The sequence below is a fragment of the Thermomyces dupontii genome (assembly GCF_041956625.1).
Source record: "Thermomyces dupontii strain NRRL 2155 unplaced genomic scaffold VTN31scaffold_2, whole genome shotgun sequence".
Classification (NCBI taxonomy): domain Eukaryota; kingdom Fungi; phylum Ascomycota; class Eurotiomycetes; order Eurotiales; family Trichocomaceae; genus Thermomyces; species Thermomyces dupontii.
The window spans coordinates 836,958-859,538 of NW_027192308.1; the positions used below are offsets into that span (position 1 = coordinate 836,958).

General features: G+C 56.1%; 8 protein-coding genes across 8 annotated transcripts; 5 read left to right on the forward strand and 3 right to left on the reverse strand.

Moving 5' to 3' along the window:
* Positions 1–181: 181 nt before the first annotated feature.
* On the forward strand, positions 182–1,401 carry VTN31DRAFT_2681 (uncharacterized protein; the record flags this gene model as incomplete). The annotated part of the gene is made up of 2 exons (XM_069402876.1): positions 182–367; positions 427–1,401. The coding sequence occupies 2 exons, from the start codon at positions 182–184 to the stop codon at positions 1,399–1,401; spliced, it is 1,161 nt and encodes a 386-aa protein (XP_069262114.1).
* A 75-nt stretch (positions 1,402–1,476) lies between these two features.
* Positions 1,477–3,453, reverse strand: VTN31DRAFT_2682 (uncharacterized protein; the record flags this gene model as incomplete). Its single annotated transcript, XM_069402877.1, has 5 exons — positions 1,477–1,644; positions 1,700–1,792; positions 1,846–2,729; positions 2,783–3,249; positions 3,308–3,453. The coding sequence occupies 5 exons, from the start codon at positions 3,451–3,453 to the stop codon at positions 1,477–1,479; spliced, it is 1,758 nt and encodes a 585-aa protein (XP_069262115.1).
* Positions 3,454–4,101: 648 nt separating this feature from the next.
* VTN31DRAFT_2683 (uncharacterized protein) lies at positions 4,102–6,925 on the forward strand (the record flags this gene model as incomplete). Its single annotated transcript, XM_069402878.1, has 5 exons — positions 4,102–4,142; positions 4,196–4,456; positions 5,369–5,409; positions 5,473–5,636; positions 5,693–6,925. The coding sequence occupies 5 exons, from the start codon at positions 4,102–4,104 to the stop codon at positions 6,923–6,925; spliced, it is 1,740 nt and encodes a 579-aa protein (XP_069262116.1).
* A 313-nt stretch (positions 6,926–7,238) lies between these two features.
* Positions 7,239–10,585, reverse strand: VTN31DRAFT_2684 (uncharacterized protein; the record flags this gene model as incomplete). Its single annotated transcript, XM_069402879.1, has 2 exons — positions 7,239–9,863; positions 9,911–10,585. The coding sequence occupies 2 exons, from the start codon at positions 10,583–10,585 to the stop codon at positions 7,239–7,241; spliced, it is 3,300 nt and encodes a 1,099-aa protein (XP_069262117.1).
* Positions 10,586–11,821: 1,236 nt separating this feature from the next.
* VTN31DRAFT_2685 (uncharacterized protein) lies at positions 11,822–13,660 on the forward strand (the record flags this gene model as incomplete). The annotated part of the gene is made up of 2 exons (XM_069402880.1): positions 11,822–11,951; positions 12,024–13,660. The coding sequence occupies 2 exons, from the start codon at positions 11,822–11,824 to the stop codon at positions 13,658–13,660; spliced, it is 1,767 nt and encodes a 588-aa protein (XP_069262118.1).
* Positions 13,661–14,196: 536 nt separating this feature from the next.
* VTN31DRAFT_2686 (uncharacterized protein) lies at positions 14,197–15,914 on the forward strand (the record flags this gene model as incomplete). Its single annotated transcript, XM_069402881.1, has 3 exons — positions 14,197–14,558; positions 14,609–15,424; positions 15,482–15,914. The coding sequence occupies 3 exons, from the start codon at positions 14,197–14,199 to the stop codon at positions 15,912–15,914; spliced, it is 1,611 nt and encodes a 536-aa protein (XP_069262119.1).
* A 214-nt stretch (positions 15,915–16,128) lies between these two features.
* Positions 16,129–17,406, reverse strand: VTN31DRAFT_2687 (uncharacterized protein; the record flags this gene model as incomplete). The annotated part of the gene is made up of 3 exons (XM_069402882.1): positions 16,129–16,479; positions 16,532–16,991; positions 17,048–17,406. 3 exons carry the CDS (start codon positions 17,404–17,406, stop codon positions 16,129–16,131), a joined length of 1,170 nt encoding a protein of 389 aa, XP_069262120.1.
* Positions 17,407–19,907: 2,501 nt separating this feature from the next.
* Positions 19,908–22,518, forward strand: VTN31DRAFT_2688 (uncharacterized protein; the record flags this gene model as incomplete). The annotated part of the gene is made up of 2 exons (XM_069402883.1): positions 19,908–20,789; positions 20,848–22,518. The coding sequence occupies 2 exons, from the start codon at positions 19,908–19,910 to the stop codon at positions 22,516–22,518; spliced, it is 2,553 nt and encodes an 850-aa protein (XP_069262121.1).
* Between the last annotated feature and the right edge of the window lie 63 nt (positions 22,519–22,581).

Genomic DNA, 22,581 nt, shown 5'->3' on the forward strand with positions numbered 1-22,581 from the left:
GAATTGTGTGAGAAACAGGAACTACGAGAAGCTCTCTTGTTCCTGGTCTCTTCGAAGCGCGCTTCTATTTGAGGAATAGTGCGCGCAGATCTTCGGATCAAGGTTTCGCCGGGCCGATCTTATCGCCACAAATTTCCAGCGCAGATTTCAGATTTCGAGATCTTACAGAGTAGAAGGCAAAATGCCCAAGGTCAACAAAAAGAAGGTCAATGCCGCTGCGGCCGCCGCTCCCTACACACAGGGGGCGGTCAAGACAAAGGCCGCCAATGCAATCTTTCGCATGAATACAGACATTGGCCAGCACGTCTTGAAGAATCCGGGTGTCGCCCAGGCCATTGTTGATAAGGCCGAATTGAAGCAAAGCGATGTAGGTTTACTATGATTAAAGAAAGGCATCCTGTATTATCCGGTCTAATTATGTACAAGATTGTCCTCGAAATCGGTCCCGGAAGCGGAAACCTAACCGTGCTCGCCCTGCGCCAATGCAAAAAAGTCATCGCGGTCGAACTCGATGCCCGTATGGCCGCCGAGCTCACCAAGCGCGTGCAGGGCACGCCCGAGGAGCGGAAGCTCGAGGTTGTGCTCGCCGATGCCATCGATTTCAAGTTCCCCTACTTTGACGTCTGCATCTCCAACACGCCGTACCAGATCTCCTCGCCGCTAACCTTCAAGCTGCTGACCCAATCCCCTTCCCCGCGTACCTGCATCCTCATGTTCCAGCGCGAGTTTGCCATGCGACTCGTCGCACGACCCGGCGATAAGCTGTACAGCCGGCTGTCGGTCAATGCGCAGATGTGGGCCAACATCGACCACATCATGAAGGTTGGCAAGAATAACTTCAAGCCGCCACCCCAGGTCGAATCGAGCGTGGTGCGGCTCGTGCCAAAAAACCCGAAGCCGCAGATCTCGTTTGATGAGTTTGATGGACTGTTGCGGATCGCTTTTGTGCGGAAGAACAAGACCCTGCGCGCGAGCTTTTTTGGCACCTCCAGCGTCATGGACCTGCTCGAATCGAACTACCGAACTTGGTGCGCCCAGAACGATATCCCGGTGGAGGATGGCCCTCTGGAGGAGGAAGATCAGGCCGCCGACATGGACATGGACGAACAGCCAGGCGAGGAGGACGATGAGAAAATGGACGGCATGGAAGTTGACGATGACGATGTCCCCGACTTCTTCAAGCAGTCGGAACCCTCCTCCGTCCAGCAGGCCCTGAAGAAAACATCCAGCGGCGGCAGCAGAAAGAAGAAGGGCAAAGTGGCCGCACTAGTCCGCGAGAAAGTGCGGCAGGTTCTAGAAAACGATACGGGCCTTGCGGACAAACGGGCCCGGATGTGCGACGAGGGAGACTTCTTGAAGCTGCTGTGGGCCTTCAATCAAAGGGGTATCCATTTCAGCTGAATCTCTTCTCTCTACTCTCTGGGCATCTACCGCAATGTTTCCATTTTTTTTTTCCCCAACATTTCCGCAAGAACATTATTTTAAGAATCCCTCGGCACTCGACGTCGGTTCCCCGGCCGGTCGCAAGTGCGCGCTCGAGTCCTGGAAGAGGCTCTGCCACATAAAGGCTTCGCTGAGAAGGAGTTCGATATCCTTCTCGGTCCAGTCCTTTGTGGGCAGCGCTTGAAGGAACATCATGATTTCCTGGGCGAAGTCGTCAATATTATTGGATCAGGAAATCAACAACGGACAGACGAACCTGAAAGTCCATCTTCATCAACTTGTCCGACCATTTGACCAGAAACGCGGCGCAGACGTATAGATGGAACTTGGAAAAGCCTTGCTCCTCCGCCTGGGCGCCGTTAGTTGATAGAGACAAAGAGATAGATAGTGGACGAATCTCACCATGTATGTATCCCACATGCGAATGGTATTCTTGATGCTCATCTCTCTCATGAGCAAACAATTCATCCAGCGGAAACTGAACTGCATGAATTCAACCCCCTGGCTCTCGAGGTGCTTTGCGAGCCCCGCGTCAATCCGCATCGTTAAATCACGGAGAGCCTTGACCTGTCGCTGGATGCCCGGCTGTGCGTAGATATAGTTGTCTTGGATCCCATCGAGCAGTTTCGAGAGACACCAGAACGAGTCCGCTTCGACTGCATCCAGCACGGATCTCGGCAGCTGGCCCGGGTCCATCCCTTCCTCGATATTGGAATCTGTGATGTACGCCCCCAGGAATACCTGCCAGAAGGGCGTAACCAGGTCGTTGATGCCCTGCACGTAGCCGCTTGCAGGGTGCCGGATCGCCCAGACGTAGAGAATCCGCTCCAGCGAACGCTGCGTCGCCTCGTAGCCGTAGAGCTCCAGGTGCGGACTGGTTCGGGGAACGTCAATGCTGATCTGATGCCAGATTGCCTCGTCTAGGCCTCTTCCCCGGCCCGTGTTGGGAGCCGTCACGCCGGCATTAACGGTGCCTGCACCGCGGTCGAATGCCTGGCGGACGCCGTCGAGGTATTCTTTGCGCTTGCGTTCAAGGGTCGCCACCCGCCGCTCGCTGTTCGTGGGCAGGTACCCGAGCAGGAGCTGCCAGGTCATGGCCCGCACCTCGTCGGGGACTCCCGACCATGCCAGATCGCGGAGCTCTGACAGCGAGATCGTGCTGGCCTGGAGGATTCGTTTGAATTTGTTGATTCGAGACATCTTGGCCGAGTGTGCCTCCAATTGTTGACGTGGAGCATCGGGAGGAGGCGGGGCATGATTGATCAAATTCAACGAGTTTACCGGATCTAACTTGTCAAATGTTTTGAACGAAGGATGCAATCTGTTTGAGGGTCCTCACCTCTGAGAATCTCTTTGTATTGCGGCCGAAGGATCTTTCCTTCACTCTTGTTCGAGGGGTACAAGGGCACGTTTCTCTCCTCTGCAATATCCGAGCTATTTGCTCGTGGTCTCATGGCCAGATCGTAGCCGAGGTTCAGGTTTGCTCCGTACTTAGAACCGGTGTCATCATTTTGTTTCCGAGATTTCGGCCTGTCTTTTGTCTTTCCCTTTCTGCGCATGCTGGAAAGGCTCGGCAGCCCAAACTCGTCCTCGTCATCGTCGTATACAATCTCATCCTCATCGTAGTCATCGAGCGCATCGTGGTCACTTGGCCAATCGTCTACTTGCTCTGACAGAATGCTTGTATATGGATGGCGCGGCGAGCCATTCCCTTCGACACGCAGCTGCGGCGACGAAACACTGCGTCCCTGCGAGCCGGGCCTGCCTGAACGCGGAGGGGTCTGTGGTCTTCGATGCGGCATACTCCTTGATACACATACACGTCAGTTTAGATAATCTTCAATGCTGGTTGGAGCCTACGTACTTCAGGATATCCGCGTGCGAGTAGGATGCTCCCACTACCGTACTTGTAGTCGTAATCGTATCATTCGTCCTTGAGCCGCTCTGACGCTGGGATGCTGTCCTTGACTTCCAAAAAGGAGACCCGCCATTTCTAGTCTCTGTCAGCATGGGAATCGTGTCTTGTGATCGCGCATCTGGCGGTCTTGGGTAACTCACTCGGATCGGTCTGCTGAAGAGCGTCAGCCCTTTAGTTCCGAGCAACGACAATAAACGACATCATCTATGCCGGGACATGAGGTACGAACCAACCTGGACCATCTCCTGATTTTATCAGCATCCTTCAAGGTGAAGTGGCCAAGTAACAATGCATGCTCGACGTACCTGCTGTTGACCCTTCTTGCTAGCCATTCTCCCGGTCCAGCGCGGACGAGACAAAATTCATCAGATCATACAGTAATAATGAACTGCAAAAACGATCGAATCCTCTCTGGAAGAGGTCAATCGGGCGAGCGTTATAATCGCTGGCCTCTGGTGGGATGTTGCCATGCTGGATGTATAGAAGTCGGAAGTTTATGCCTGAGGCACCAAGGCATCAAGGCATCAAACCCCTTCCGAGGCCCATAACCTGACCATTGATTCATTATTGTCCCCTCTTTTCTCCATCCACTCCCATATCTCTTTGGCCTTTTGCGGCATAGCGGGAGCAGAGGAGGCTTCGGCCGTTTCATCTTTGATTCGATTGTGGTCCTTTGTGGAACACGTGTTTCTATCAAGATCGAGCGACGAAGGTCATTATAGCGGCGAGAATTGCTCACCATGGCAGAACCGGAGGTTGAGGAAGATTTGTTTGCTGATTTGTAGGATTTTCCTCCGAGTCTACAAATTTTGCGTGCTGACTCGATATCTCTAGGTACGATGACGCGAACCAGCAGACATCAGCCGGCGTCAAGTCAGAGTCGGCCGGTCAACCGGCCGTTTCGTCTGCCAGCACGGAGTCTGCACCGGCCGCAGTAAACACCGGCTCAGCGAGCCAGTACGGTCAAGCTCAACAGGCAATTCAGCAGCAGAATGGCCAAGCACATCCCGGAGAGGTGCAGAATACCACCGAACCAGAGCAGCCTCAGCAACAACAGCAACAACAACAGCAAGGCACTGGGATTAAGGAAGATGGGTAAGTAACGTAACTCCCTTCTCATTTGATTATAGCATTAGAGGGGAAGAGTCGATTGGTCGATGTCGGCCGTTGGGCGCGGAAATGCAAAGGGCGTTTGGTCTCTCGCTGGCAATGTGAATATGGAAAGGGCGTCCTGGCGGGTCCGGTAAAGGCTTGTTATGAGCGGAGAGAGAGAGAGGAAAAAGTTCATGAACCCTCATCCCGGGGTATCGAGCGGGCAATTTGATGATCGGATATGGTTCATTTCAACGCTCCCAACCCATTTTTCGTCGCCACGGCAACTTCCCTGAACTCAAGATGATCACAAGAAGGCGGGCCCGCGGGCATACGACCAAAAGAAGAGGGACATTGACCCACGTTCGACCAGACTGTTGGTGTCGATGAGAGCTAGAATCCGAGATGACGAGAAAGCACCAAACCCGATGTCGCCGGCGGCTATAGTACCGTTGATACTATATAGCTACTTGTCGATACATCTTGATAGAGCAGTGCAGGAAAGATAGACAAATCGACTGTCTGGGAAATTCAAACTATCAAGATGCTATCCCATAACCGCGGAATACATAATACACGGCAGATAGTACCGAGGGTGAACGTCATGGAGGAGGAATTGGGAATTCCAAAAAGTCACGATGTGGGAATCGATTTCGACGTTGTTCACGTCGTAAACCCGCAATTCGGGACGACCATCTGCCATTTCCCGACTCAGATGCTTCCAATTGCGCCGTCGGGTTCCAAGAAAAGCCAAATACCATCGCAAAACCAAGCTCATAACTCGCCTGGGCCGCCAAGGAGAACGATATCCATGCTATCGAGATCAAAGCCCGATGCGTGTTTCCATTAACATCGATGCTCATAGCTACTGCTTCGTCCCTCCGGAACGAATGTGCTGATTGTGCCGTTTGATAGGAAAATGTTCATTGGCGGTCTGAACTGGGAGACAACAGATGGTACGGAAACTCTAACTCACGTACGACTGTGTTGGGGACTCGATTTGCTAATTCAGGGGCTAGAATCGCTTCGAAATTACTTTTCACAGTTCGGCGAGGTTACAGAATGCACGGTTATGCGGGATGCTGCTACGGGTCGGTCAAGAGGCTTTGGCTTTTTGACCTTCAAGGATCCCAAGACCGTTAACACTGTGATGGTCAAGGAACATTACCTGGATGGGAAGATTGTATGAGGCAACACTTTTCCGTCCCTCAAATGGTAGTTGTACTGACGAGGAGTCAGATCGATCCCAAGCGCGCCATTCCTCGCGACGAGCAGGAAAAAACCAGCAAGATCTTCGTCGGCGGCGTGAGCCAAGAGGCCACGGAGCAGGACTTCAAGCAGTTCTTCATGCAATTCGGCCGCGTCGTGGATGCCACGCTAATGATGGACAAGGACACGGGCCGCCCTCGCGGCTTCGGCTTCGTGACCTTTGACAGCGAAGCCGCGGTGGAAGCGGCGCTGTCCCGCCCGTTGGAGATCCTGGGCAAGCCCATCGAAGTGAAGAAAGCCCAACCCCGCAGCAATCTCCGAGACGACGCGAACCGCCGGCGGGACTTCCAATCCGGAGACGGCAGCATGCAGCAAGCCCAACAAATGCAGCAGCAGCAACAAGCCGCGCAGCAGCAAGGCATGAACGCCATGGGCATGGGCATGGGCCAAACACCCATCACGCCGCAGATGATGGCGCAGTACTGGACGCGCATGCAGCAGTACTTTGCGATGATGCAGCAGCAGATGGCGATGATGGCCGCGGCACAAGCCCAAGCGCAGGCGCAAGGCCAGGGCATGCAACAGATGAACCCGGCCATGCTGCAGCAGATGCAACAGATGCAGCAAATGCAGATGAAGCAGATGCAGCAGGCCGGCGGTGGGCAAGGGCAACAGACTCCATCGCCGATGATGATGATGAATCCGTTCATGATGCAGCAGATGCAGCAGATGCAGCAGCAGCAACAACAGCAACAACAGCCGCAGCAAGGGCAGCACCAAGGACCTCAACAGCAGCAAATAGGTGGCCAAGGCGGAAGTGGAGAATCCGAGCAACAGAAACAAGACCAGCAGCAGCAACAGCAACAACAACAACAACAGCCACAGCAGCAATCGCAACATCAACATCACCAGCAACAACAACCACCCCGCCGCCCCATGGAAAATCGCGCCTTTTCGCCCTACCAACAAGGCGGCCCAACCTCCTGGGAAGGCATGTACGACGAGGTCCCGCAACCCAACATCCCAACCGGCCCGCAAGGACCAAGAGGCGGAGGCGGTCCGGGGATGATGGGTGGTCGTGCAGGATCAGCAAAGCCCGGAGATGCCCAGCGACAGAGCACCACGCCGCAGCCCATGGGCTCAGGGGCAGCGGCGCCGCCGGCCAACGCGCCCACGGGACCCCGGAATGCGGGCCGACCTGGTGCCAATTATCGCGGTGGAGGACGTGGTGGGCATCGCGGATATCATCCTTATTCGCGGTGATTAGAATCCGTCCAGTTTCCTTACACTCGGTTTCATGCATGGATTGATTTGGTTCGGAGAAGGGGGGGCGAGGGGGGGGGGGAATGGATGTTTGTTCCTAGTCTCAAGGAAGCCAGAATTCGTGACGTTTTGTATTTGTATTCGCAACTAAAGTTATTGCAATGACTACTAGGTTTAGGTTCTGCTGTCATTGATTCAAATCCGTTGCACTCCACGCTCAGTAATACAGTTTCTTTTTGCTTTGATCGCCCATTGATATTACAAACATCACGCATACATGCAGCAAGTAAAATAAAACGGATGAATGGATACATCAATCCAGCATAATCACCTCTCGCTGAGGATCCTCGGTCTTCCCCTTCGCCACTGCCGCCGCCGCCTCCGAATGTCCTTGCCCTGGCCCTTGCGGGGGAGCAGGCGCAGGAGCGGACGCCGACGCTGACGTCGCAGAAGCAGACATGGCCGCGGCTACCATGTCATCCCCAAAACACGCATCCAGCGCCATCAGTAAACTGTCCACGCTATTCGCCTCCGCCACGGCGCCAGAGCCCAGCCCGCGCCATCCGTCGCCTTTACCCCGGAAGACAGTCTCGCGGATCTTTGTCCGGATGGACTGTGCCGGCGTGGGCTCGGCCTGTGCCGCCTGCCCAATCTCCCGCAGGATCCAAATGACTTGGTCGCGCCGAAAGCCTGGGCGGATGAGGAAGCGGAAGTGAAAGGAGGGTGGGGCGGTTGGTGATGACGAGGACGAGTACGAAAGGAGGATGGTCTTGGCGTCGCGTGCGATGATCTGCACCGCAGCGGGTCGAGAGGACGAGGAGGAGGGGGTAGTTTGCGCGGACCTCCGCGTCGCGAGACGATCTAGCGCTCGTAGCAGCGGAAGGGTCAGCGTAAGTAAGCGTAGTAATAGGTGGATGCCGCCGCTGCCAGGAGTGGCCCGGTTGAGTAGCGCGGCGAGCGCCTGACGGAGACGGCGGTGCGGGTTGTTCGCGTCGGCGAAGGAAATGTCCAGATGCACCGGGAAGAGCGCCTCCGGGTACGTACGGACCACGCCGGCGTCCACGGTGGACTGAGTCGGATTGTCCAGCCGCATGACCAGGCTTGCTTGCAGGCCCTGCGCGTAGGTGAAGTCGATGCGGGAAAGAGAGAGTGAGTCGACGGCGATGCCGCCGCTTCTTCGCAGAGTCTCGAAGATGGAGAGGGTAATCTCCAGCCGCTGTACGCGCAGGCAGAGCTCCGCGATCATCGACTGGCCAACGGGCACCACGAAGCGCATCGCGAACGTCTGGCCCTTGTGCCGGATCACGACGTCGTCGTCGAGTTTCGTCGTGCGCACGCCCATCGCGCTCAGAGGCGTGGTGAACCGACCATAGGCTACAACAACGGCTCGCTCCAGCCGTGGGTCCACCCCGTAATATCGCAAATGAAGATGCCCGTGCACATACGAGTTCCTCTTGACGCCCGCCGGCGGTCGGATGCGCAGGCTTGACGGCATCCGGGACGGGTCGTATCGTACATCCAATGAAGGGACCTCGAGGTTCCGCCCGAGACGCAGGTTATGCTTGGACGGCAGAAACTCGAAAGACCCGGCATCCAAAGACCAGTAAGCGTTCGCATGCATGGCCACCACGCCGGTCAAGGAGTCCTCGAGCCGCGCGTAGAGTTCGCTTGTCGACGCCTGCCGTAACATCACTGGACTTCCCTCGAGCACCCGGACAGAGTCCATCGAGACCGTCTCCGTGGCTGCCGCTTTGCTGTCCGCAGGCGACGGCCGTGTCCGGACGTGCAGCATCCACCAGTCGTCGCCACTCAGACTCGTCGTCACGCCGATTAGCCACGACGGACCCCAGCTTCGCCGGCGGAAGAACGCTGCGCGCAGGAAGTTCGGCGGAAACAAACGCCGTATGTCCACTTTGAGCCCCCTGTGATCGACTGGCTGCCACCCCAGGATCTTCGCTTGCGCCTCGATTTCTTCCATGGCCGCCATACATCGAAGCCGCGCAACCCTACCAACCAGATCCTCTTCTGCGCCGGCCCTATCAAGCCGATGAAGGAATGTTGGTGTCGTTTTTATGAACACGGATCCCGACACCGGTTCTACGGACGCATAAAGGTGTCGTGACTTGGTCAGTTGGACGTACAACTGGCACTTGCCAGGCTCGATGGTCGACATCTGCAGCCGGATCTTGAGCAACCGCCGTGCAAACAGCGGCTCTGGACGCAACCGATCATATGCGGAGCGAAGGAGGTGCGAGGTATGCACGGCGATCGCACTAAGCAGGATCGACTCCATCGACAACGTTTCCGTGTCGAATTTGATCTGGGACGCATCGGCCTCCTTGTGTTCGCGCATCCAGCGCAGGCCCAGCACAGGCACGCCGGACGTGGTCTGACCAGCAGAAGTTCGCGAACGACCCCGCTTGATCCCGATCTCCAGCCAGCTTTTCGGCCCAGGCTTATCCGCCCAGTATTGCACTACCAAGGTCCGATGTAGGAGCTCCACGCGCAACGAGCCGGCCCATTGCCCACGAGACAGCTCCAGCGCCTGTTTGAAGAGGACATTGATCTTGTTTGACAGAACGAGGTTGTGCACAAAGTCGAAGCAGCCGGCCAGGCTTTCCGCTTTTAGTATGCCGTCGACCCGCGTGGTAAGGTCAGCGCGAAAGCGGCCTTCTGGCAAAGGGGATGACGGCGAGAAAAGGAAGCGAAGATCAATGAGATAGAATTGCGAAGAAGGATCCTCTTCTCCGATGGAAAGATCCATCTCAAACTCTCCCGGCACGGTGAACGTCACTCGACCATCATGGACCCGGTAGTTTTGTAGCGTGGGTGGGACGGACTCATGAAGTAGCAATCGCGTGCTGAGTATCCTGTTGATGTTCTGGAGAACTCGTAGCATGCGCCTTGCACTGAGGGGCCGTGGTGGCTTGTACCCGAACTAGGGCATGTTAGCACGCATCCCAAAGTAACGACATGAGTACTCACATTCGGCATGCTAGACACGCGTCCGGTCGTGAGGACTTCCAGCGCAGTATGCAGATCCGGATTTGGGATTTGGGCTCGCACCAAGTCCCGCTTCATGTCTGCGACCTGCTGGATGGCTGCATTGTACGCCATATGTCGAGTGCGGATGAAGCCCTGGAGGTCGATGAGCTTGCTGACCTCGTGAGCCTGCCGGCTCCATTGTGACAGGACCAAGAGCTTGATAAACTCTGTCCGCTTCGCCTGCGCAAACTCTAACAACCGCAGCTTTTTCTGCACATTAGCATCGGATTGACTCGCCGCAGACTTGCCATTGGGGAACGGATGCTGTGGTTGTTGCGCGGGGGCTTGGATCTCCCCCAGCTCTTTGATCAGATCCGACAGTTCATTCCAACACCGCTGTACCGCTCGATTCACCAATTGGCCAAATGGAAAGAATCCTTGCGTGATATGAAAAAGCTCTGGCGGCGACTGTGCCATCGCGCTATCGGTTTTTCGCGGCTGCTGTTGGCTTCCATTTGCGCCGTTCACGATATTCGATGCTTTAGAGGGATGTGCCGACGCGCCGTTGGTCTCTGGGTGGTGCACAGGGTTGGTATCCCCATTGCTACCGTGGGCATTCGCCCAGGGTCCCGATCCATTGGCGCCGGCATCGTCCATGACGATACCAGGCATCATTGGAACCGGCCCGTGAACACGGCCGTGCTCAAGTGTCGCGCACCTTGTATCTTGCTTTACGCTAGGCTACCTTGGCCAATCGAAGCTGTATCGAACTGGCGGGGGGAACCGCAGCAAGCGTGGCGAGCGCAACGGCAGTTGCTCGGGCGTGGAAATCTCGCAAGACATTCAAGATGGCGCCAACGGTTTCAGGCTTGACCACCGCATTACCGACGGCGTCGCGACCAGCTATGTCGCCTTCTTAGAAAGAAAGGGCGCAGTTCGTCGTGTCCGGCTCCGTAGATGCCAGAGATGTCTTCCGATGCGCTTCGGATATGGGCAGGACGGGGGCCGCTCTCTCGCTCGTCAGAAACTCGCCACCAAGCGAGCGGAATAATCAAGAACGCTCTCGGAGCCTGAATAGGTACCGATTCACCATGGACGGGGAAGCCGAAAACCCAGATGGAAAGACGTCAAAGATAAAGACCGATTATGCGCGGGAGACTTCCGCAACCAATCGGGAACCCTGAAAAATCGAGTCGCACGTTCAGAATCGAGACGATCGTGTGTATACGGCCTGAAGGGTTCCCGCGGGGCGACAGCGTCCGGATTTGCTCGTTGCTGGAGGAGATCGGGGATGGCTGGTTTGGTTTCGCAGCGATCAGCGATCAATCAGGGTGCCGCATTTCTGCCTCAGGCATCAAACAGGCCAGAGTCAAAGATGCCACCCCTGCGCTGCCATGGTGTACGAGGTTGTCAAAAGGCTTTTAGTTCTGCAACACTGAGTGACTAAAGGGTCAAAAAGAATGTCGTCTATTGAATCCCTGAGGGGTCTTTTTGAGGACGATCTCGCAGTCCTGTACTGAGCTGTTCTGGCTTGTATCGCTATGTATTACCATTACTTACAAGGCCGGGATCAGCATAATCCGGCCCGTGCTGGGCTACAGCCCGTGTGATTGGTCCTGCCAGCAGCACGGGCTGCCTGGGTCAGAGCTTTCGGCAGGGAGATCTGCGTGGTAATTACATTACGGTAAAACAGATACAATATGACATCAACACCGCCGGACAGCTCCAGCCAGCCTGCAGGCAGCCAAACATCCCGTGCTTGGTGAACTCCGAGTTGGAATCATGGACGTCATATGATACCTGGATACCATTTAGAACACTGTCGCATATCGCACTCGCTGAAAGAAACCGACTCGTTGATGCCGTTGGGCCATGCGGATATCCTGAACGGCCGATGCTGCTAACGTCACCATGGCCGAGCGCGAATCGCTGCTTGTTCCGCAGTATCCGGGCGACGATACTCGCCCGACAAGCAAGAAAGAATTGGCGGGATGGTACAGCTACAGCTGGGCCGCGGAGGTCTTCGTGGTGTGTGCCATGGGTAGGAGAGTCCCGTCCATCTGCCCGCCTGCTCGTTGCTGACAATGGCGCGCGCGGCGACAACGCTGATCAGGTTCCTTTTTACCCGTGACGCTGGAACAAATGGCTCGAGACCAGGGACATCTGGCATATGATAAAAATGCTCGCTGCGACTCGAAGCCCATCTCCACGAGAGCGGCGGGAGGCATCCCGTTGCCGGAGCCCTCGCAATGCATCATTCACGTCTTTGGGCTGGAGATCAACACAGCCAGTTTTGCCATGTATACATTCTCTCTGAGCGTGTTGATCCAGGCGTTGTTGATTATCACCATGTCCGGAGCGGCGGACCATGGTAGCTATCGAAAGATGCTGCTTGTAATCTTTGCCTCTGTGGGCTCCATATCGCTGATGCTCTTTCTGGCTGTGAGGCCCGAAATCTACCTTGTGGGCTCGCTATTGGCAGTGATCGCCAACACTGCCTTTGGGGCGTCCTGGGTTCTTCTGAACTCTTTCCTGCCGTTGCTTGTCCGCCATCATCCGGAGCTGTTGGAGAAGACTGCGGAGCGGATGTCTCCGCCTGTTCAGCCAGACCTGAACCACTCGGAGGAAGGGGATGCGGAGGCAGACGCTAACACACCCCTGCTTCAGTCACGAACGACATCTAATGGCGGCGCTGTGGCGGATGGCTCTCTGGATGCCGAGCCGGAGCGTCTGTCGCTGGCCTTGCAGCTGTCGACTCGCATCTCATCGTACGGTATGGGCATTGGATATATCGGGGCAATCATTCTGCAAATATCCTGCATTGGCATCGTCGTTTTGGCGCATCAGACGTCCTTTTCGCTTCGTTTGGTGCTTTTTGTGATTGGCCTGTGGTGGTTCTTGTTTACGATCCCGTCCGCTCTGTGGCTGCGGCCTCGCCCAGGGCCTCCGCTGCCGCTCAAGCAGACGGGCAGTCGCCGCCGCGCATTTTTCTCGTACATGATATTCTCGTGGGCTTCGCTTGGCAGGACGGTGATGCATGCCCGCCACCTCAAAGATGTCATCATCTTCCTCGCTGCGTGGTTCTTGCTCAGCGACGGCATTGCCACCGTGAGCGGCACCGCGATCCTGTTTGCAAAGACCGAGCTTGGCATGCGTCCCGCCGCTCTGGGCATGATCAGTGTGACCGGGACGCTCTGCGGCATCATCGGCGCGTTCTCCTGGAGCTATATCTCACGCAAGTTCCAGTTGCGGGCCATTCACACGATCATCACCTGCATAAGCCTGCTGCTGGTCGTCCCGTTGTACGGGCTGCTGGGGGCAATTCCCGCAGTGCAGCAGCTGGGGTTTCTCGGGCTACAAAATCCCTGGGAGGTCTTTCCGATCGCCGCCATCTACGGCTTGGTAATGGGTGGTCTCTCGTCGTACTGCCGCAGCCTCTACGGAGAGCTTGTGCCGCCTGGCTACGAAGCCGCCTTCTACGCGCTCTACGCCATCACGGACAAGGGCTCGAGCGTCTTTGGACCAGCCATTGTGGGGCTCATCACGGATCGCTTCGGCGCCATCCGGCCGGCCTTTGTGTTTTTGGCGCTCCTGGTCTTCTCGTCCCTGCCGCTGATGTTACTGGTGGATGTGGAACGAGGCAAGCGCGATGCCATTGCGCTCGCGGCGGAGCTGGACGGGCGACAGAAGAACGGTGCGTATCAAGACCAGACCATTCAGATGGTCGATGAGGAAGCGGAGAACAACTGATTGCCGTCTGGAGTTGGTTATTTATTGCGTGATGAGGCATACCCAATTTTGTTAGGGCATTGGAATAAAGTGATTAGTCATCGCGGCTTTGGTGGAGGCGTTACAAGTATGTAACAAGGGGTCTTATGATAAACACTCCCACGACGCTTCTTCCTGGGAATGGGCTTTGAGGTCCCGATGGAGTGAAGCATGCAGAAGCCCATTGAAGATCAATATTCTCCACGGGAATCATTTTCTGGAGAGCATGGCTCGGGTCGAATGGCAGAATCCTTGTAACTTGTCCTCGTATTATCCTCGTAATGCGGAGAAACCATATGTAAGCTCTCTGAGCCGCGGCATCTGATTGGCTGGCTGCTGCTGCAACAGAAGTGAACAGACTGTCCTGATCTCTGATCGTCAGCTCCAGGCGGCGCGTCGATCAAAGGTATTTAATATTGAGGATCGACCGTCGAGATTGTCTCTTTTTTCTCTTGTCCATCCAGCCGGTCCTCTCAGGATTTGCTTCTTTTCCTCGAATTGCACCCTCCCCCTAGATCATGCGCTTGTTTGTCTCGCTGGCCCTGGGCCTGCTGGGGGCCTCGGCGCTCGCCAGCGCTGCGGACGCCGAGTCGGCCGTGACGCAGCTGAACAAGGACACGTTTGACGACTTCATCAAGCAGCATGACCTCGTGCTGGCCGAATTCTTTGCCCCCTGGTGCGGGCATTGCAAGGCCCTGGCGCCCGAGTACGAGAAGGCGGCCACCGAGCTCAAGGAGAAGAACATTCCTCTGGTCAAGGTCGACTGCACCGAGGAGACAGAGCTGTGCAGGCAGTATGAGGTTCAGGGGTATCCGACGCTCAAGGTCTTCCGTGGACTGGACTCAATCAAGCCGTATCCTGGCGCTCGGAAATCTGAGGCGTAAGTTGACGAATGAGTAGTGATGATTGCTTTTGGCTGACGGGAACTAGCCTGGTGTCCTACATGATCAAGCAGTCCCTCCCGGCCGTGTCGCCCGTGACGCAGGAGAATCTTGAGGAATTCAAGGGCATGGACAAAGTGGTCATTGTGAGCTATGTGGCCTCCGGTGAGAAGCAGGCCGAGACCTTCAAGGAGATTGCCGAGGCGGAGCGCGACAACTTCCTATTCGGCGCCAGCGAGGACGCAGCGCTGGCCGAGGCCGAAGGGGTCAAGCAGCCCGCGATCGTCCTGTACAAGACGTTCGATGAGGGCAAGGCCGTGTACGACGGCGAGTGGAAGACGGAGGACATCCTGGAGTGGATCTCGACGCAGAGCACGCCGCTGGTGGGCGAGATTGGCCCGGAGACGTATGCCAAGTACATCAAGTCGGGCAAGCCGCTGGCGTACATCTTCGCCGAGACTCCAGAGGAGCGCGAGCAACTCGCCGCGGACTTCAAGCCGATCGCGGAGAAGCACCGCGGCAAGCTCAACATCGTGACCATTGACGCCAAGGCCTTTGGCGCCCACGCCGACAACCTGAACCTGGACCCGACCAACTTCCCGGCGTTTGCCATCCAGGACGTGAAAAACAACAACAAGTACCCATGGGACCAGAGCAAGAAGGTTGAGGCCGAGGCCATCGCGCCGTTCGTCCAGGACGTCCTCGACGGCAAGATCCCGCCGAGTGTCAAGTCCCAGCCGATTCCGGAGACACAGGACGGTCCGGTGACGGTGGTCGTGGGCCACACGTACCAGGAGCTGGTCATTGACAATGACAAGGATGTTTTGCTGGAGTTCTATGCCCCGTGGTGCGGGCACTGCCGGGCGTGAGTACCCTTCTTTCCCACGCCTTTTCTCAATACGCATACTGACCCGATGGACAGTCTCGCTCCCAAGTATGACCAACTCGGCCAAATCTTCCGCGACAACCCCGAGTACTCGTCTAAGGTGACCATCGCTAAGATCGACGCCACCGCCAACGACGTCCCCGACCGCATCACCGGCTTCCCAACCATCAAGCTCTTCCCCGCCGGCGCCAAGGACTCGCCCGTCGAGTATTCCGGCCCGCGCACCGTCGCCGACCTGGCGCGCTTCATCAAGGAGAAGGGCAAGCATGGCGTCGACGCCGTGGCTGAGGCCGAGGCGGCCGCTGAGAGTGCTTCGTCGTCGACCTCTTCTACTTCTTCGACGTCCTCGACCAAGTCTGAAAGCGAGAGCTCTACCTCTTCCACCACAGAGACCGCCGAGACGGAGACTTCTCAGCCCGCCGGCGAGGAGGAGGGCGAGGAGAAGACCGTGGAGCATGACGAGCTGTAAGCAACGTAATGTATTTTGTTTCTATATTGTTTGAGGACTAGGATGGGAAATGAAGGGATAAGGTCTTGTAGTTATTGTATTCCCGCAGAAAAGGAATTGGATTCCCTCTCTTGCCTCGACTATATTATTATTACAGACGTACTCGAAACCAAACACGCCAAACGCCAGTCCCGAAATCAGCCAGAAGAAAATGCAAGAAAATCATTGGGAGGCACTATGCAGCGACCTCCTCGCTCTTTTTCTCCTCCTTACGTTGGGGGGTTTCTGTCGTTGGAAGAGGATTCTCGGCCTCAGCGGCCGCCAGGGCCTCGAGGGCGTCAATATCGTCCTGATCATCTAGGTCGTCCTCCTTGTCAGCTGCTGCGGCTGCTTTGGTTGCGGGCTCGGCTTTGGCTTTCTCCGGTTCGGCCTTCTTGGTGGGCTGCTCAGTCCCGGAAGAAACGCTTTCCTGTGGCCCATTGTCGAAAATGGACCGGCCGGGGATCAGGCTCCAATCAATCTGTGCCTCGGGGCCGTAGCGCGTGGCGAGCCATTCGTTGCATTTCTTGAAGTGGCCGTTGGTGAACTAGTTGCTGTCAGGAGTTGTTACGAATGGAACGAGTATCAGGGGATCGTACGAATCCATTCCGTGCACTCAACGGACTCGGATGCACCGACTGCAGCACGCAGTGCTTCTGCCGATTGACTCCTGCGACGCGCTTCGCGGCGGGTGTGCCCCAGGCAAGGAACACCACGCCGTGCGTGCGCACGCGCGCCACGGTGTCGATGACCCGCTGCGTAAAACGCTCCCAGCCGCGGTTCGAGTGGCTGTTGGCCTCGTGCGCGCGCACCGTCAGGCACGCGTTGAGCATCAGCACGCCGCGCTCTGCCCAAGGAGTCAGCAGCCCGCCACGGTTCGATGGCGGCTCAAATCGTGGGTAATCGTTCTTCAGGCCGATGTATATGTTCTGCAGCGAGGGCGGGGCCGGGGTCGGCGGCCGTACGGAGAAGCATAGCCCGTGCGCCTGATTGTAGTTGTGGTAGGGATCTTGGCCGAGAATTACGGCCTTGACGCTATGAAGGGGGGTGTATCGGGACCTTCACCTCATTGTTAACATTACTCGTTTCACTTTCGTACTATTTGGGGGTTCTACCATGAGTAAATGTCATTCTCTGGCGGAAAGATCTTCGCCCCAGACTCCTTCTCCTTCTTGAGGAACCGCTTGAGATTCAGAAATTCTGGCGTCACCAGCTCGTCCTTGAGATGCGCCAGCCAGCTCTCGTGCAGCGTGTCGATCTCGAGCTTCAACAGCTCCTTCTGCTCGGCGGTCAGCGTCGACACCCACTTCTCCTTGTCAAATTTGACGGTCGCGGTGGTTCCGTTCGCATCAGAGGGCTTGGGCTTGGGCATTCCAAAGAACGAGGTGATTGTGCCCCCGGCCTTGGGCTTTTTGGCATCATTGGAGCTTGGGCCGAGATGGTCGGCGCTGCGCTTGACGGCGGATGATGACATGCTGAGATGTAAAATCGGGGGTCGGGATGAACAAAAGGATCGCAGAGGGGAACAGAATAGCATCAATTGCGTTGATAAAGGAAGATTGATCTAGGCAGCCATCCCCTGGGACTGCTTGTCTGTATCCGATTGTGCTGAGTCGAGATCCAGGAATCTGGTCTGTACTCGTATAGGCACCGACGGTCGATCCCGCGCGGGCTTGGAGATTCGACGTGTGCGCGTTCCGACGCGTCGAGTATGCCTGAGGCATCTATGATGACTGAGGCATCCATGGAGTCGACTGAATCCAATGCGAGGGGTGTGCAATTGATGCGAGAACTACGAAGTTGTACATGGACCTCATGCGCTCTCACTCTCCGCCGACATGAGAGTCGAGGACATTCTGACGCCAATGGCTTCACTCATGGCACTCACGCAAGAATACGAACGGAATGATTGACGCCACTGTTGGTTCGCACTCGCGAAAGCAACAATCACAGCCATCGATCTTGTCCAGAGACAGAGAGATGTTGCTTCAACGCAAATTCCGCACCAGATGGCCGCGACTTCGGCGAATTCGGGGCTTTTAAGCATGTCCAAGCACTGTGAGCAACCGTTGCGATTCTCGCGAAAGCCACTGAAAGCCATCCCAGTAATGACTTAGTTACCCGACGGCCAGTGTCCGATGCTTAATAATGGATCTTTTTTGACGTGCAAGATGGATCGCTTTTGCAGGGTATTTTGAAGATGTAGAGGCCTGAGCGGGGACTGATGCTACGATGCAAAGCACTACAAATGACCATCATGAATGATATCATCTTGCCATGAAGAATGACCCTGTCGGCTGGGGGCGAAATGATCCCCTCCAGAGGATTGCAACGCTCCAAGACATTCGTTGCCAAGGCGATCGATCGATCTTGCAAAGTCGTTGTCAGGCTTGTTCTATCTTGAAGAACATAGTGCTAACTTCTATACCTACAAAATACATACTCCGTAGGGGACATGTCAGACGAGTACCTTGAAGTACACAAGTTAGGACAGTTGATGGCTTGATGCTGAGTCGATTTGGCCCTGGAGTGTGGTTCGGCCTGATTGGCCGATGAAGCTGATTGGTTGTCCAGGACTACGTAAACAATCAAGTCTGAGGGGCATGGCTTTCTGTTTGGGTTAGGGCGGGGGCCGAAAGTGGCAAGTGGTGAGCGCTGACATTGATCACTTTCGAAACCTGGAGATTTGCACTAGCCATAAACAGCAAGAGATGGCTGCTTTAAGACTGTGGAACCCTAAGCTATGAGCAAATCATCTTGCTGGACGATGGTGCCGTTTCAACTTTATCTTTACGCTTAACTATTCTGGGGCTTGTCCTTCCTAAAGCAGTCAATCGAGAAAGATAATTGAAGCTCATTGGACAGTGATTTCCTGAAAGGATTCGGGTCGGTTTTCCCACGCCTCCAGTTTCGCACTTCGCAGTTCAGTTCCCGCCAGGTCCAGCCATGCATGTTTCTTTCCCATGGGGCCCTAGCTATATCCGAAAGGAACGGCGGCAGGATTCGCATTTCAAGATATCGTTGGTGCAGAAGGCCAAGGGTACTATTAATGCTTTGTTTCCCATCGGCAGTGTACCTCATTCCATCGTTCAGTGAATCATGCCCGTCCGGAATTTCGGGATCGATGCGCGGCGAATCTTACTTATATAAAGTTTAAGCTTGGTTTCTGGAAGATCCTCGGATGGTTCACCTCAGCTAAAGTCACCGATAAACAACGAGGCTGAAGCCTCGAGCCGCTGGACGGGCCAAAAAAGCAAAATGGGTCCACCAGGCCATCCGCTACAGTATACGGAGTACACTCGGCGCGACGCGATCATTGACGCCGTAACCCGTTAAAGTAAAAGGAATTGCCCCGTCTTGAGCAAAAAACCAGTCCAAAGCCCTACCCGCCCCTTGGCTTCCGTTGGGAGGGGAAAGCGATTGATCCATCTGACCCGATGGAGTCGTTGGAATCGTTGCTGCTGAAGGTGGATGATAGGTCGAATGGAAACGATAATAATGCAGGGTGCATGTGCAGGGCTGTTTTGGAGGGCCCGTCAGGGGCCAAGGGCCTAGAGCTTGGTGTTGATCGCCTGGTGACATGCTGGATATTAAACTTAATATCGATGGCACAACGAGGAGTCATCTGCCTCTGCCTGGCTCCCTCCCGTGTCAGTGGATTCCTTTGGAGTTGATCGCACAATGCTCACTTGACTATTGCTTCTACGATCTTGCTGCTATTCAATTGCGGCCGGGCTGCAAGCATCGGTGAATCCATCCGGTGGTGCCATCGTTGCATGCATAAACAGCTCTCGCAGTTGGCCGCGCCCAGCAATCTTACGGAGTCGTGTGCAGACTTGGGCGGGGGAGGACCTTTCGATTTCAAGTGCCATGTGAAGCAAAGACGCTCCATGTTGTTCTCAAAGTGTTGAGATTGGAAACCATCCAAGAACACTCTTCAAGTGTAAACAATCAGTCCCGCCAGAACAAACAACAATGCCCGGCGTTGTAAGCAGCGAGCAGCAGCTGGCCGCTGCATCGCCCGGTTCGCCTGCCCGGAAGAAAGTCGACACGATGCCCCAACTGAACAACCCCGATCGTGCTCCAACACATCCGGTGCCACAGCTTCAAGGCCCCTTCGAGGAGTCCATCGCCGAGTTAAACCAACCACCGCAGGAGTACATCGTGGACATTGACGCCCGGACGCGTCGGAATGAGGTGCTGTCGGACCAGCCGTACGAGCGTCTCTGTGGCCGTCGCTGGCGCCAACGGCCTGGGGAACGGTTCCATCCGCTGTGGAAGCTGGTCGCGCAGATCTCGTTTGGCCTTCACCTGCTGGTCAACGATCAGGCCAAGTCGGACGTCGCGGTGGTGAAGATCCTGCAGACGCATGTCGCCGAGTTCGACGGCTTCGTCGAACGCACCTCTGAGGATTTGAACCTCGCCTACGACGACATCACCGAGCGGCTCAAGTACCTGCAGACGCCTCTGAACAGCCTCAGCCTGTTTCACGACATGCTCCGAGACCGCGAGTTCCGCCTGTCGGTGATCAAAGACAACGAGCGGGTCGAGCATATCATCCAGCGCTCCGTCATGGCCATGAACGACTCGCTCAAGGATGTTCAAAAGGCCAAGAGCTGTATCCGAATGCTCTGGCACTACCTGCATGAACTGGGCAGGAATTGGCACAACCGGCAGCAAGTGCATGCCGCGGTCTACGAGGCCATGATCGGCAACATGGATGGCTGGAGGCGGGAAGTGGAGCGACTGGAGAAGAAAATTCGAAAACTGGCCACCGTCCTGAACCAGCTGTACCAGGTGGTGACCTACGTGCAGGAACAAGTCGGCGTGGTCAGTCGCATGGATAAGGTGTGTCAGGTATGTCAATCGGTGCCCAGTGGCGCCTGAATGTCGACGGCTGACGTCTGTCCCGTAGCGCACGCCGGAGCTAGACGGCAATGCAGTCAATAATACGGAGGAGAGGGCCCGGACGACGGAGGTCCTGTCAAGCAATCTGCCAGAGTCCCATCCCCAATTCCCAACATCAGACAGAACGACGCCGGCGTCCGACCACCGGCTAAGTCCGCCCGTGGGAGAGGAGAACAACCTCGAATCGATCCTCGAAGACGCCGAACTACGAACCCACTCGCCGTCGTCGTCCCAATCGCCTCTTCCAGGACGCGGTGGATCATCTCCCAACGTTGGCATGGCCGACGAATTCGAGGAAATGTCCCAGAAGATACCGGTATTGGAGGAGCCCAGCGCGCCGCCGTCATTGTCGAATTCCAGCCTCCACGGGCGATCGGTGTCCGTCTCGAGTCGGGCATCTGACAAACGAAGCTTCATCTCGCGGCGGTTGTCCAGGTCGAAACACAGTGCCGATGGCATGAAAAGCCCCAACAGGTTCCGGTTCCCGCCGGCTGCGAGAGACCGGTCGCCCAATGGTTCGTTGACCGCGAATCACTCTTCCTCCTCCGAGCCTGACGAAAAGTCATCCTGGTCGGAGCATGACCGCGACCATTCCAATAAGGTGAACCACGCGCCGCCCCGGGAGAATGGCCCGGGCATCGATGTGAAGCAGACATTGCAAACCTTGACTGGCGACGCCATGAGCGTCCGGAGCTTCCGGACCGTCACGACCGAGATTCAAGAACTAGATTCGGGCATCACCGCGCTGCCGCCGATGCCGCCGCTGCCTCCCCAGAGCTCTGAAAAGGGAGAGGACAACAACGCCGCCGACACGGACGTCGCGTCCATGTTCACAATGAAATGGGGGCGAAAGCAACGGCAGAGCAAAACCAAGTCCTTGCTGCTGGAGCAGCAGCGCAAGTCGGTGCACATCATCCAAGAGGCCCGGCAGTTGTTCGGCAACGGCGACGACAGCAGCAAGGTCTCGCTCTTCAGGCGACGCTCGTCGCGCCACGGGCGAGAGTCGGTGCGATCATTTGACATGATGCTTGGCGACGACAAACCGAGCGTGTCGAAAAAGCCACGGCGATCGGAGTCGCAGTCCAGTAGGATGGCGCAGCACCACCCACCTCTCCCACCACCCTTTCAGCTACAACAGGAGCAACAGGAGCAGCAGGAGCAGCAGGAGCAACAAGAGCAACAAGAGCGCCCGCCACAAGAGCTGCCCTCGGATCCCTCTCCTCCACCATCCTTACGCGCCTTGACTCAAGATGAGCAACAACAACATCCCGCACATCACTCTCCAACCCCTTCCACCTCACTCCCTTTCCCTCCACCACCGTTACCCCCCTCACCACTCTTAACCCCCCGACGCACCGTGTCCAATGCCAGCAGAATAACCACTGCAACCACCGCCACTACCACCACTCGGAAGAAATCCATGAAACGGTTCAAACCTTTTACCTCCAACTCGGAAGCGGAGGAGAGCCGTACCCGGCTCGGCTTGGGAATCTCCATCGATCGAGCCACCATCACCACGGACTTCTGGGACAAGAGCCCGACGTTTCCGCCCTCGCCGACCTCGACGCGCCATCGCCCGGATTCCTCGGGCGATGCGAAAAAGCCGAAGCTCTCCGTTTTTAGGTCGGCCCTGGGTGCGGGGAAGAAGGTGATGCGGTTGGGGAGTTTGTTTTCGTGATTCTTGGTGGTCCGGGTATGGGCGAGAAGACGGTTTCTTTCGTTGGGATTTATTCGTTCTTTT